General features: G+C 42.6%; 1 protein-coding gene across 1 annotated transcript in view; it reads right to left on the bottom strand.

Annotated features, from left to right (window-relative positions):
• The window catches only part of syt10 (synaptotagmin X), a 45,939-nt gene that overhangs the window by 24,253 nt on the left and 6,605 nt on the right, over positions 1-15,081 (bottom strand). Inside the window, exon 2 of the mRNA XM_061914124.1 lies at positions 11,259-11,664. Coding sequence (XP_061770108.1) covers positions 11,259-11,664 — 406 coding nt within the window. The remainder of the gene's footprint in view (positions 1-11,258; positions 11,665-15,081) is intronic.

Raw genomic sequence — 15,081 nt, 5'->3', positions numbered from 1 at the left:
ATTTTGTCTTAGTAAGTCAATATTTACTAAGTCAAAATAAAGACATACTTAGTATATCAGGTAACTAGGACTGTTTTGTTTTTACTTTAGGGAAAAAATGTCGAGAGATATATATTGTATTTGCCATTCAGCATACGGAACGGAAAACACAACCAAAAATTGTAGGATTTTTCACGCGACGAAGCCGGCCTACTTCACCACAGTCTGTAGTTATTCTATTGATATGGAGACGTGATGGCGGGGTAACAGTCCTAGTCACCTGAGATACTAAGTATGTCATTATTTTGACTTAGTAAATATTGACTTACCAAGACAAAATAATGACATACTTATTATCTCAGGTAACTAGGACTTGTTTGTGTTTGGTTTTTACTTAAAGTAAAAACAAAACATGTATGTCATTATTTTATGTCATTATTTTGTCTTAGTATTTACTAAGTCAAAATAAAGACATACTTAGTATCTCAGGTAACTAGGACTGTTTTGTGTTTTGTTTTTACTTTAGGGAAAAAATATCGAGAAATACATATCGTATTTGCCATTCAGCATACGGAACGGAAAACACAACCAAAAATTGTAGGATTTTTCACGCGACGAAGCCGGCCTACTTCACCACAGTCTGTAGTTATTCTATTGATATGGAGACGTGATGGTGGGGTAACAGTCCTAGTCACCTGAGATACTAAGTATGTCATTATTTAGACTTAGTAAATATTGACTTACCAAGACAAAATAATGACATAAAATAATGACATACATATTTTGTTTTTACTTTAAGTAAAAACAAAACACAAACAAGCCCTAGTCACCTGAGATACTAAGTATGTCATTATTTTGACTTAGTAAATATTGACTTACCAAGACAAAATAATGACATACGTATTATCTCAGGTAACTAGGACTTGTTTGTGTTTTGTTTTTACTTAAAGTAAAAACAAAATATGCATGTCATTATTTTGTCTTAGTAAGTCATTATTTACTAAGTCAAAATAAAGACATACGTAGTATATCAGGTAACCAGGACTGTTTTGTTTTTACTTTAGGGAAAAAATATCAAGAGATATATATCGTATTTGCCATTCAGCATACGGAACGGAAAACACAACCAAAAATTGTAGGATTTTTCATGCGACGAAGCCGGCCTACTTCACCACAGTCTGTAGTTATTCTATTGATATGGAGACGTGATGGTGGGGTAACAGTCCTAGTCACCTGAGATACTAAGTATGTCATTATTTTGACTTAGTAAATATTGACTTACCAAGACAAAATAATGACATAAAATAATGACATACATATTTTGTTTTTACTTTAAGTAAAAACAAAACACAAACAAGTCCTAGTCACCTGAAATACTAAGTATGTCATTATTTTGACTTAGTAAATATTGACTTACCAAGACAAAATAATGACATACTTATTATCTCAGGTAACTAGGACTTGTTTGTGTTTTGTTTTTACTTAAAGTAAAAACAAAATATGTATGTCATTATTTTGTCTTAGTAAGTCAATATTTACTAAGTCAAAATAAAGACATACTTAGTATATCAGGTAACTAGGACTGTTTTGTTTTTACTTTAGGGAAAAAATGTCGAGAGATATATATTGTGTTTGCCATTCAGCATACGGAACGGAAAACACAACCAAAAATTGTAGGATTTTTCACGCGACGAAGCCACAGTCTGTAGTTATTCTATTGATATGGAGACGTGATGGCGGGGTAACAGTCCTAGTCACCTGAGATACTAAGTATGTCATTATTTTGACTTAGTAAATATTGACTTACCAAGACAAAATAATGACATACTTATTATCTCAGGTAACTAGGACTTGTTTGTGTTTGGTTTTTACTTAAAGTAAAAACAAAACATTTTTGTCATTATTTTATGTCATTATTTTGTCTTAGTATTTACTAAGTCAAAATAAAGACATACTTAGTATCTCAGGTAACTAGGACTGTTTTGTGTTTTGTTTTTACTTTAGGGAAAAAATATCGAGAGATACATATCGTATTTGCCATTCAGCATACGGAGCGGAAACACAACCAAAAATTTTAGGATTTTTCACGCGACGAAGCCGGCCTACTTCACCACAGTCTGTAGTTATTCTATTGATATGGAGACGTGATGGTGGGGTAACAGTCCTAGTCACCTGAGATACTAAGTATGTCATTATTTTGACTTAGTAAATATTGACTTACCAAGACAAAATAATGACATACATATTTTGTTTTTACTTTAAGTAAAAACAAAACACAAACAAGTCCTAGTCACCTGAGATACTAAGTATGTCATTATTTTGACTTAGTAAATATTGACCTACCAAGACAAAATAATGACATACTTATTATCTCAGGTAACTAGGACTTGTTTGTGTTTTGTTTTTACTTAAAGTAAAAACAAAATATGTATGTCATTATTTTGTCTTAGTAAGTCAATATTTACTAAGTCAAAATAAAGACATACTTAGTATAACAGGTAACTATGACTGTTTTGTTTTTACTTTAGGGAAAAAATATCGAGAGATATATATCGTATTTGCCATTCAGCATACGGAACGGAAAACACAACCAAAAATTGTAGGATTTTTCACGCGACGAAGCCGCCCTACTTCACCACAGTCTGTAGTTATTCTATTGATATGGAGACGTCATGGCGGGGACGGGCCTAATTACACTGTTCCTTACACCCATCCAGCCCCTTCCCCGAGACACCTTAACTAACACATTTTCTGGGGGAAAAACTGTACTTTATAGGGCTGAAAAACTCATCAAGCTAATGAGGGTTTGACATTCTTTTAAGGTGTCAAACTCAAGGTCGCCCCGTTATTCACTGTGGCCAACGATTGCCTGGAAAGAAGAATGAAGGCATGCAAATGCAGCTCTTAAACTACGGTAGGAAAGGGCTTAATACGGCCCCCGTTCCTGCGTGGGTCTCGTATGAGAGGAAGAGGGGCGGGGGGGCGGGGTAATAATTTTGCAATGCAGTCAGCTGAAAAGGAGGATAAGCGCCACTCTACATAGCAACTGACGCTGCGGTCAAAGTTGGAACGGCGGCTTAAGTGGATCGTGCACTGCCGCAATTCGTCACGTTTCATGTGTGAGGTAAACCGGCTGTATTTCGTGCCTTTGTGTCATTCTAATGAAAATCCTACACTAGCTGAAATTAAGTTGTCACTTGTCTGAAATGAGTTAGACACCGCTGCTGGGTGGGGGTTTTTTTGTTAGTTTTGTTACTCGGAATACGTGGTAAAAAACGTCCCAGGTGTCTGGGCGTAAGTACGATTCTTTAACCTTCCCTTCCCGCGTCAATGACAGGGGTGTAAATCAGCAGCGTGTGATTTAATTAGTGTTCTGAGGCAGCGAGTGGGGTGTGAAAGTCCACTCACATCCCAGCTGCATCACAACATCTCCGGGCAGCTCGCACATTGCTAATTATGGAGCTCAAGCCTTGAATACGCCAACTCGGAGAAACTAAGGGGAAAGGGAGAGGCGGATTGTTTAAATACCGCTGTTGCTTGCAGGCGTTGCCATGGCAGCTGGGTTAACGCGGAAGGCCGATTGTCAGGTTGCAACCTCCGTGGCGGTTTTCAGTAAAGAGACACACGGATCCCCAGCGCGGAATGTGAAGGTCGTTGTGACGCCAGCCGAACTGGCCCCGCAAAATATCCTCGGCTACAGGTCACGTGACCCGAACGGACGGGTTTTGTGCGGCAGTAAAAAATTTCGGGTTTGAAAAAATAACCCAATTTTAACCCAACTGCTGGTTCGGAAAAGGACAAACCCCTTTTTTGAGTTATTTTAACTCAACATTTTGGGTTAATTTTTCAGCCCAACTTTGGCGTTAAAATTATTTAACCAAAAAATGTCGTTATGATAACTCGTTGTTGGGTTATTCCAACAACGATTCCAACAAATATTTCACCCAAAAGTTCAGTTATTCTAACTCAATGTTGGTTGATTCATAACCCAACTATGGAGTTCAATTATTTAACCCAAAAGGTGGGTTATTCTAACACAATGTTGGTTGATTCACAACTCAATTATTGAGTTGAATTATTTAACCCAAAAGTTGAGTTATGCTAACCCAATGTTGGTAGATTCATAACCCAACTATTGGGTTGAATTATTGAACCCAAAAGTTGAGTTATGCTAACTCAATGTTGGTTGATTCATAACCCAACTATTGGGTTGAATTATTAAACCCAAAAATTGGGTTATTCTAACTCAATTTTGGCGGATTCATTGTTGTGATCCGATGGTCGGATCATCACCATATTGTTATTTTTGTTCCATTTTTATATCACTCTGCGGTTTGACATACTTAGTTCCTGTTTTGTTCGTTTCCATGGTCACTCATTAGTTTCAGCTGCTACTCTCTTTTCCAGCACACCTGTCTTTACTAATCAACACCTGTTTATAAGCCAGCGTTTTCTGTTCACTGATTGTCGGATCTTAGTTTGTTCACATACATCTGTTTACGACTTGTCTCTCACTCTCGTTTTCGCTAGCTCTCACGCTAAGCTTTATTTTTATTCCTAGCTTTCACGCTAGTTGTTTTGTATTTCCTTTTGTGTGCCCTTGTGCTTCGGTTTGTTTGTCCTAGCTTTCCATGCTAGCGCTTTTATTTGCCTTTTCTATTTGTATCAGTGTTTTTGTTCATAGCTCCTTTTGTTTAATAAATCCCTTAGTTCTTACCTTTTTGCTGTGTTCTTGCGGACGCATCCACGGAGGACCGAATCCGGCATTACAATGCCACACAAGCGTAACAGTAAGATCCGACCAAAGAATGGTTCCTTCGCGTCTGGCAACCACGAGGACGCCTTCGATGAAGGTACATGGATGGTGTTTCGGGCGATGGAGGCAGAGACTCTCCGATGCAACCCGGATGAAAGTATCATGTGGGGTCCGGATGGAACCCTGATCCCCATCGATGTTTCCCGGTCCGGTGAGTTTCCCTCCCGCAGCGCTCGCGCTCGTCCGCGTAGGCGGAAGCCGCGAACGATGGCTTCGTCCCGTGACAGTGACTTTCCCACTCCATGCCTCCCTCCTCATAAACACAGCAACCTACAGTCCGCATACAAAACCCCTACACCATTGTTTGGGGACCCAATAACACACTTTGCTAACAGTTTTACCGACTGGGCAAATTCCCAACTTGTGTCCCGCGCAGATGACGTCATTTCGTCGACGCCTCCCGGTAACGCAAACCCGTCCTCCGTTGATGACATCATCAACGAGGAATTTTTTTTGGAAGATTCTCTTTCTCATCCATTTTCAAATGACAATAACATTAATAATAAAATACAGAATTTCCAGGACATTTTTGCTTTTTATTATTCTGGTAAATCCCAACCATCTGCTTTTTCAACTCCACCTGTAAAACCTCATTCCCCGCCCAAGTCCAAGGTTTTTTCTCCCTTTTCAAAGGGACACTCTGGACAATATAGAGGGGAGGAGTCTGCCCGCCTCCAAACCTCCCACCACCCTCCCTTATGGTCAGTCCCTGACCACAGGGAACGGGTCTGGGATTCCCGTCTGGAGGGGGGGGGCTATGGCCTATAGCTGTGTTGCGGAGGTAGCGCAGACGCTACCTGTTCTTAAAACTGTCAAACCGCAACCTCCTATGAGGCCACCCTTACCTGTTTTTCGGCCCGTTAAACCGCTAGCTCCTCCTAGGCCGCCGCCACCTGTATTCCGCTTAGCTCTTCCTCGTAGACCTCCTCCACCTGTGTTTCCCCCGGCCAAGTCTCAACGGCCTTGTAGACCTCCTCCACCTGTTTTTCCCCCGGCCAAGTCTCAACGGCCTTGTAGACCTCCTCCACCTGTGTTTCCCCCGGTCAAATCACAACGACCAAATAGACCTCCTCCACCGGTGTTCAGACTTGCGAGGTCATTACCTCCAGCACGTCCTCCACGACCGATGTTCGGCACTGTCCCTAACCTGGATTTTACACCAAAAGTAGACTCTTGCCTGGTTTTCACACCAGAAGAGGTTCCTAACCTGGTTCCCACACCAGCTTCGGTCTCTCGCCTGGTTCACACACCAGCACCGAATCCTAGACTGGTTCTCACGCCAGCAATTGACTCTTTCCTGGTCTTCGCACCAGCACCTCTTCCTAAGCTGGAACCCACTCCAGCACCAGCCCTAAAGCTGGAACCCACTCCAGCATTAGCTCCAAAGCTGGAGACCACTCTAGCACCAGCTCCAGAGCTGGAGCCCACTCTAGCACCAGCTCCAGAGCTGGAGCCCACTCCAGCACCAGCTCCAAAGCTGGAGTCCACACCAGCTCTTAAGTTGGAACCCACTCCAACACCTGCGTCGACAACTGCGGTTTCCACGCCGACTACTACTCCTTCTTCCACGACGCCGACTACTACGCCTTCTTCTACGACGGCGACGACTACGCCAGACTCCACGACGCCGCCTTCTTCGGCTGCAGCACCTGCTCCTCGGCTGAAGCCAACGCCTCCTCCTCGGTTGAAGCCAACGCCTCCTCTTCGGCTGAAGCCAACGCCTGCTCCTCGGCTGAAGCCAACGCCTGCTCCTCGGCTGAAGCCAACGCCTGCTCCTCGGCTGAAGCCAGCGCCTGCTCCTCGGCTGAAGCCAGCGCCTGCTCCTCGGCTGAAGCCAGCGCCTGCTCCTCGGCTGAAGCCTGCGCCTGATCCTCGGCTGAAGCCTGCGCCTGATCCTCCGCCGGCCTCTACGCCTGATCCTCCGCCGGCCTCTGCACCTGCTTCGGCTGCAGCCCCCGCACCTTCGTCTGCTGCTGCCAAGCCTCCTCCACGTCTGCCACAGGTGTGGCCTCTGCGAGGTCATCCGCCTCGCCGTGCACCTCATCCTGCAAGGCGGCCACTGATGTGGCCTTTTCAAGGTCGGCCGCCAAAACTTTTTCGGCAGCGGCGTTCCATCCGCCGCCACATTGCTTTTCCTCGGTGGATTCGGGGACACGCGACCTGGCGATCCTCCGCCGTGACCTCCCTCCGCCCTCCCTTCTTCTGCGGATTTTCTTGTTGTGGGGAGGGGGTTCTAGTTTTTCTTTGCATTCTTTGTTGTATTTTTTTTGGACATCTGGTATCTGTCTCTTTTGGGGGGGGATACTGTTGTGATCCGATGGTCGGATCATCACCATATTGTTATTTTTGTTCCATTTTTATATCACTCTGCGGTTTGACATACTTAGTTCCTGTTTTGTTCGTTTCCATGGTCACTCATTAGTTTCAGCTGCTACTCTCTTTTCCAGCACACCTGTCTTTACTAATCAACACCTGTTTATAAGCCAGCGTTTTCTGTTCACTGATTGTCGGATCTTAGTTTGTTCACATACATCATTTTACGACTTGTCTCTCACTCTCGTTTTCGCTAGCTCTCACGCTAAGCTTTATTTTTATTCCTAGCTTTCACGCTAGTTGTTTTGTATTTCCTTTTGTGTGCCCTTGTGCTTCGGTTTGTTTGTCCTAGCTTTCCATGCTAGCGCTTTTATTTGCCTTTTCTATTTGTATCAGTGTTTTTGTTCATAGCTCCTTTTGTTTAATAAATCCCTTAGTTCTTACCTTTTTGCTGTGTTCTTGCGGACGCATCCACGGAGGACCGAATCCGGCATTACAATGCCACACAAGCGTAACATTCATAACCCAACTATTGAATTGAACCATTGAACCCAAAAGTTGAGTGATGCTAACTCAATGTTGGTTGATTTAAAACTTAGCTATTGGGTTGAACTATTTAACCTAAAAGTTGAGTTATGCTAACCCAATGTTGGTTGATTCATAACCCAACTATTGGGTGGAATTATTTAACACAAAAGTTGAGTTATGCTAACTCAATGTTGGGGGTGAATTTATTTCACTCAAAACTTCAGTTACAATAACTCAATAATAGTTGATTCATAACCCAGCTATTGGGTTGAATTTATTTCACCCAAAACTTGAGTTATGCAAACTCAATGTTGGTTGATTCATAACCCAACTATTGAGTTGAATTATTTCACCCAAAACTGAGTTATGCTAATTCAGTGTTGGTTGATTCATAACCCAACTATTGGGTTGAACTATTTAACCCAAAAGTTGAGTTAGGCTAACTCAATGTTGGTTGAGTCATAGTCTAACTATTGGGTTAAATGTATTTATGTTGAAAGTTCAGTTATGCTAACTCAATATTAGTTGATTCATAACCCAACAATTGGGTTGAATTATTTAACCCAAAAGTTGAGTTATGCCAACTCAATGTTGGTAGATTCATAACTCAACTTTTGGGTTGAATTATTTAACCCAAAAGTTCAGTTATTCTAACTCAATGTTAGTTGATTCATAGCCCAATTATTGGGTGCAATTATTCAACCCAAAAGTTTGGTTATTCTAACACAATGTTGGTTGATTCATTACCCAAATATTGGGTTGAATTATTAAACTCAAAAGTTGAGTTATGCTAACGCAATATTGGTTTATTCATGACCCAACTATTGGGTTGAATTATTAAACCCAAAAGTTGAGTTATGCTAACCCAATGTTGGTAGATTCATAACCCAACTATTGGGTTGAATTATTGAACCCAAAAGTTTAGTTATGCCAACTCAATGTTGGTTGATTCATAACCCAACTATTGGGTTGAATTATTAAACCCAAAAATTGGGTTATTCTAACTCAATTTTGGTGGATTCATAACCCAACTATTGGGTTGAATTTATTTCACCCAAAAGTTGAGTTATGTTAACCCAATGTTGGTTGATTCATAACCCAACTATTGAGTTGAATTATTTAACCCAAAACTGAGTTATGCTAATTCAGTGTTGGTTGATTCATAACCCAACTATTGGGTTGAACTATTTAACCCAAAAGTTGAGTTAGGCTAACTCAATGTTGGTTGAGTCATAATCTAACTATTGGGTTAAATGTATTTATGTTGAAAGTTCAGTTATGCTAACTCAATATTAGTTGATTCATAACCCAACAATTGGGTTGAATTATTTAACCCAAAAGTTGAGTTATGCCAACTCAATGTTGGTAGATTCATAACTCAACTTTTGGGTTGAATTATTTAACCCAAAAGTTCAGTTATTCTAACTCAATGTTTGTTGATCCATAACCCAATTATTTGGTGCAATTATTTAACCCAAAAGTTTGGTTATTCTAACACAATGTTGGTTGATTCATCACCCAATTATTGAGTTGAATTACTTAACCCAAAAGTTGAGTTATGCTAACCCAATGTTGGTAGATTCATAACCCAAATATTTGGTTGAATTATTAAACTCAAAAGTTGAGTTATGCTAACTCAATGTCGGATGATTCATAACCAAACTATTGAATTGAATCATTGAACCCAAAAGTTGAGTTATGCTAACTCAATGTTGGTTGATTTAAAACTTATCTATTGGGTTGAACTATTTAACATAAAAGTTGAGTTATGCTAACTCAATGTTGGTTGATTCATAACCCAACTATTGGGTGAAAAATATTGAACCCAAAAGTTGAGTTATGTTAACCCAATGTTGGTTGATTCATAACCCAACTATTGGGTGGATTAATTAACACAAAATTTGAGTTATGCTAACTCAATGTTGGGGGTGAATTTATTTCACTCAAAACTTCAGTTACAATAACTCAATAATAGTTGATTCATAACCCAACTACTGGGTTGAATTTATTTCACCCAAAACTTGAGTTATGCAAACTCAGTGTTGGTTGATTCATAACCCAACTATTGTGTTGAATTTTTCAACCCAAAAGTGGAGTTATGCTAACTCAATATTAGTTGATTCATAACCCAACTATTGAGTTGAATTATTTAGCCCAAAACTGAGTTATGCTAATTCAATGTTGGTTGATTCATAACCCAACAATTGGGTTGAACTATTTAACCCAAAAGTTGAGTTAGGCTAACTCAATGTTGGTTGAGTCATAACCTAACTATTGGGTTAAATGTATTTAACTTAAAAGTTCAGTTATGCTGACTCAATATTAGTTGATTCATAACCCAACAATTGGGTTGAATTTATTTAACCCAAAAGTTGAGTTATGCTAACTCAATGTTGGTTGATTCATAACCCAACTATTGGGTTGAATTATTTAACCCAAAAGTTGAGTTATGCTAACTCAGTGTTGGTTGATTAATAACCCAAATATTGGGTGGAATTATTTGACACAAAAGTTGAGTTATGCTAACTCAATGTTGGGGGTGAATTTATTTCACCCAAAACTTCAGTTCCGATAACTCAATAATAGTTGATTCATAACCCAACTATCGGGTTGAATTTATTTCACCCAAAACTTGAGTTATGCTAACTCAATGTTGGTTGATTCATAACCCAACTATTGTGTTGAATTATTCAACCCAAAACTTGAGTTAAGCTAACTCAATATTAGTTGATTCATAACACAACTATTGCGTTGAATTATTTAACCCAAAACTGAGTTATGCTAATTCAATGTTGGTTGATTCATAACCCAACTATTGGGTTGAACTATTTAACCCAAAAGTTGAGTTAGGGTAACTCAATGTTGGTTGAGTCATAACCTAACTATTGGGTTAAATGTATTTAACTTAAAAGTTCAGTTATGCTGACTCAATATTAGTTGATTCATATCCCAACAATTGGGTTACATTTATTTAACCCAAAAGTTGAGTTATGCTAACTCAATGTTGGTTGATTCATAACCCAACTATTGGGTTGAATTATTTAACCCAAAATGTTAGTTATTCTAACTCAATGTTGGTTGATTCATAACCCAACTATTCAACACAAAAGTTGAGTTATGCTAACTCAATATAGGTTGATTCATAACCAAACTATTGGGTTGAATTATTTAACCCAAAAGTTGAGTTATGCTAACTCTATGTTGGTTGATTAATAACCCAACTATTGGGTGGAATTATTTGACACAAAAGTTGAGTTATGCTAACTCAATGTTGGGGGTGAATTTATTTCTCCCAAAACTTCAGTTCCGATAACTCAATAATAGTTGATTCATAACCCAACTATTGGGTTGAATTTATTTCACCCAAAACTTGAGTTATGCTAACTCAATGTTGGTTGATTCATAACCCAACTATTGTATTGAATTATTCAACCCAAAACTTGAGTTAAGCTAACTCAATATTAGTTGATTCATAACCCAACTATTGCGTTGAATTAATTAACCCAAAAGTTGAGTTATGCTAACTTGCAACTCATACATTGGGTTATCAAAATAACCCAGTATTTTTAAGTGTGTACCATGGACTGGTGACGGTGAGTGTGTGTGACTGGGGGGGGGCTACCTGGAGGACGAGGTGGGCTCGGTGGTCTGTCTCTGGATTTTGGCCTGCTGGCTCAGCTTCTCCTTCAGGGTGGTCTGCACGTCGGCCGGGATGTCGGGCGACGTATGACTGATCTTCATGGCCGCCTCCAGGATCTTGACCGAGCTCTTCCCGTTCATCTTCACCTCCGGCGGATGCTTCTTTTTCTCTTCCGCCAGCGCCGCCGCCTTCCACTCCGGCAGCGGCGGCGAGCCGGGCGGCGGCGCCTCGGGGAAGGCCACGTGGAGGCCGACGTTTCCTCCGTGGCCCGTCAGAGCTTTGCTCCTCCAGATGGGCCAGCACAGCTTCCAGAAGACGAACAAGGACACTGCCAACAAGGCCAGGCCGCAGAAACCCACCACCACCGCCAGGAGACTGATGGAGATGTCTGCTGGACACCAAGCAGAGGACAAACATGCAGAGAGAGAAGGTGAAGACATGCAAGCTCATTTGTTATTTTTCATTAACATATACTGACGTGGAGAAGGTATTCGACAGTGTCGGGAAGTCCTGTGGGGAGTGCCCAGAGACTATGGGGTATCGGACTGTCTGATTGTGGCGGTCCGTTCCCTGTATGATCACTCGGTCCGCATTACCGGCAGTAAGTCGGACCCGTTTCCAGTGAGGGTTGGACTCCGCCAAGGCTGCCCTTGGTCTCCGATTCTGTTCATAACTTTTATGGACAGAATTTCTAGGCGCAGTCAAGGCGTTGAAGGGATCCAGCTTTGTTGCTGCAGGATTAGGTCTCTGCTTTTTGCAGATGATGTGGTCCTGATGGCTTCATCCGGCCAGGATCTTCAGCTCTCACTGGATCGGTTCGCAGCCGAATGTGAAGCGACTGGGATGAGAATCAGCACCTCCAAGTCCGAGTCCATGGTTCTCGCCCGGAAAAGGGCGGAGTGCCCAAGAGTATGGGGTATCGGACTGTCTGATTGTGGCAGTCCGTTCCCTGTATGATCAGTGTCAGAGCTCGGTCCGCATTGCCGGCAGTAAGTCGGACCGGTTTCCAGTGAGGGTTGGACTCCGCCAAGGCTGCCCTTGGTCTCCGATTCTGTTCATAACTTTTATGGACAGAATTTCAAGGCGCAGTCAAAGCGTTGAAGGGATCCAGCTTTGTTGCTGCAGGATTAGGTCTCTGCTTTTTGCAGATGATGTGGTCCTGATGGCTTCATCCGGCCAGGATCTTCAGCTCTCACTGGATCGGTTCGCAGCCGAATGTGAAGCGACTGGGATGAGAATCAGCACCTCCAAGTCCGAGTCCATGGTTCTCGCCCGGAAAAGGGCGGAGTGCCCAAGTGTATGGGGTATCGGACTGTCTGATTGTGGCAGTCCGTTCCCTGTATGATCAGTGTCAGAGCTCGGTCCGCATTGCCGGCAGTAAGTCGGACCGGTTTCCAGTGAGGGTTGGACTCCGCCAAGGCTGCCCTTGGTCTCCGATTCTGTTCATAACTTTTATGGACAGAATTTCTAGGCGCAGTCAAGGTGTTGAGGGGATCCGGTTTGGTGGCTGCAGGATTAGGTCTCTGCTTTTTGCAGAGGATGTGGTCCTGATGGCTTCATCAGGCCAGAATCTTCAGCTCTCACTGGATCGGTTCGCACCCGAGTGTGAAGCGACTGGGATGAGAATCAGCACCTCCAAGTCCGAGTCCATGGTTCTCGCCCGGAAAAGGGCGGAGTGCCCAGAGAGTATGGGGTATCGGACTGTCTGATTGTGGCGGTCCGTTCCCTGTACGATCAGTGTCAGAGCTCGGTCCGCATTGCCGGCAGTAAGTCGGACCCGTTTCCAGTGAGGGTTGGACTCCGCCATGGCTGCTCTTTGTCTGCGATTCTGTTCATAACTTTTATGGACAGAATTTCTAGGCGCAGTCAAGGTGTTGAAGGGATCCAGCTTTGTTGCTTCAGGATTAGGTCTCTGCTTTTTGCAGATGATGTGGTCCTGATGGCTTCATCTGGCCAGGATCTTCAGCTCTCACTGGATCGGTTCGCAGCCGAGTGTGAAGCGACTGGGATGAGAATCAGCACCTCCAAGTCCGAGTCCGTGGTTTTCGCCCGGAAAAGGGCGGAGTGCCATCTCCGGGTTGGGGAGGAGACCTTGCCCCAAGTGGAGGAGTTCAAGTACCTCGAGTCTTGTTCACAAGTGAGGGAAGAGTGGATGGTGAGATCGACAGGCGGCGTCTTCAGTTAAGCGGACACTGTATCGATTTGTTGTGGTGAAGAAGGAGCTGAAACGTAAGGCAAAGTTCTCAATTTACCGGTCGATCTACGTTCTCGTCCTCACCTATGGTCATGAGCTTTGGGTTATAACCAAAAGGACAAGATCACAGGTAAATGAGTTTCCTCCACTGGGTGGCGGGGCTCTCCCTTAGAGATAGGGTGAGAAGCTCTGTCATCCGGAGAGGAGCCAGATGAGGTGGTTCAGGTATCTGGTCAGGATGCCACCCGGACGTCTCCTTAGGGAGGTGTTTAGGGCACGTCTGACCGGTAGGAGGCCACAGGGAGGACCCAGGACACGTTGGGAAGACTATGTCTCCCAGCTGGCAAGGGAACACATCGGGATCCCCCGGGAGGAGCTGGACGAAGTGGCTGGGGAGAAGGAAGTCTGGGCTTCCCTGCTTCGGCTGCTGCCCCCGTATAAACAACTTTAACACTGTTACAAATATGCGCCACACTTTTAACAGCAGGCCTGGCCGACCCGTCTGATAAAACCTGTAAATGTGTTGGTCATGTATGATATCTTTTTGTTATGTGCAATGTCTATATGTTTAAATGTACGGCAGTGAAAATGAATTTCCCCACGGGGACCAATAAATCTAAATCCAAATCTAAACACACACCTGCACCGTAACGCAACAGAACAAATACCCAAACCCCCTTGCAGCACTAACTCTTGAGTAACTTGAGTTAATTTATTTTGGAAAACCTTGTTACATTGTTTAATGCATCCAGCGGGGCATCACAACAAAATTAGGCATACTATCGTGTTCATTCCACCACTGAATATATCGGAATCGGTAATTAAGAGTTGGACAGTATCGGAATATCGGTGAAAAAGCCATTATCGGACATCTCTCATTTTAACCCGACTGCTGGTTTAGAGGACGAACCCCTTATTTGAGTTATTTTAACTCATTTTGTGGCGAATTTTTTCAACCCAACTTTTGCGTTGAATTATTTTTAACCTAAACGTTGAGTTATGATAACTCAGAAGTGTCAGTCAAGCGTCAATCCATGCCCTACATCGGCGTTTTTCAACCGCTGTGCCGCGGCACACTAGTGTGCCGTGGGAGATTATCTAATTTCACCTATGAGGGGTAAAAAAAATTTTTTTTTTTGCAAATCAGTAATTATAGTCTGCAAATGATTTGTTGTTGTTGAGTGTCGGTGCTGTCTAGAGCTCGGCAAAGTAACCGTGTAATACTCTTCCATGTCAGTAGGTGGCAGTTGTTTTGTAGATGACGGAAACAGCGGAAGGCAGGGTGCAGGTAAAAAGGGTGTCTAATGCTTGAACAAAAAAAAAATAAAGAAAAGGTGAGTGCCTTGAAGCTTAGGGAAGGTTATACGGAACAAAGCTACAACTGAACTGGCTACAAAGTAAAGAAAAACAGAATGCTGGACGACAGCAAAGACTTACTGTGGAGCAAAGACAATGTGCATCCCAACAATGCACCCACAAAGAAGGATAAAAATTGCTTAAATAAAAGCAGATGAAGGAAAATAGCATGAAACTGCCAAAAAAGAGCGTAAGACAAGAAGTAAAACACGACAGGTGGTGACAGTACACCTACTTTGAGACAAGAGCTATAGT

The sequence above is a fragment of the Nerophis ophidion genome, linkage group LG10 (assembly GCF_033978795.1).
Source record: "Nerophis ophidion isolate RoL-2023_Sa linkage group LG10, RoL_Noph_v1.0, whole genome shotgun sequence".
Taxonomy (NCBI): domain Eukaryota; kingdom Metazoa; phylum Chordata; class Actinopteri; order Syngnathiformes; family Syngnathidae; genus Nerophis; species Nerophis ophidion.
The sequence above is the reverse complement of the archived record's forward strand: the minus strand, read 5'-3'. Positions and strand labels throughout refer to the sequence as shown.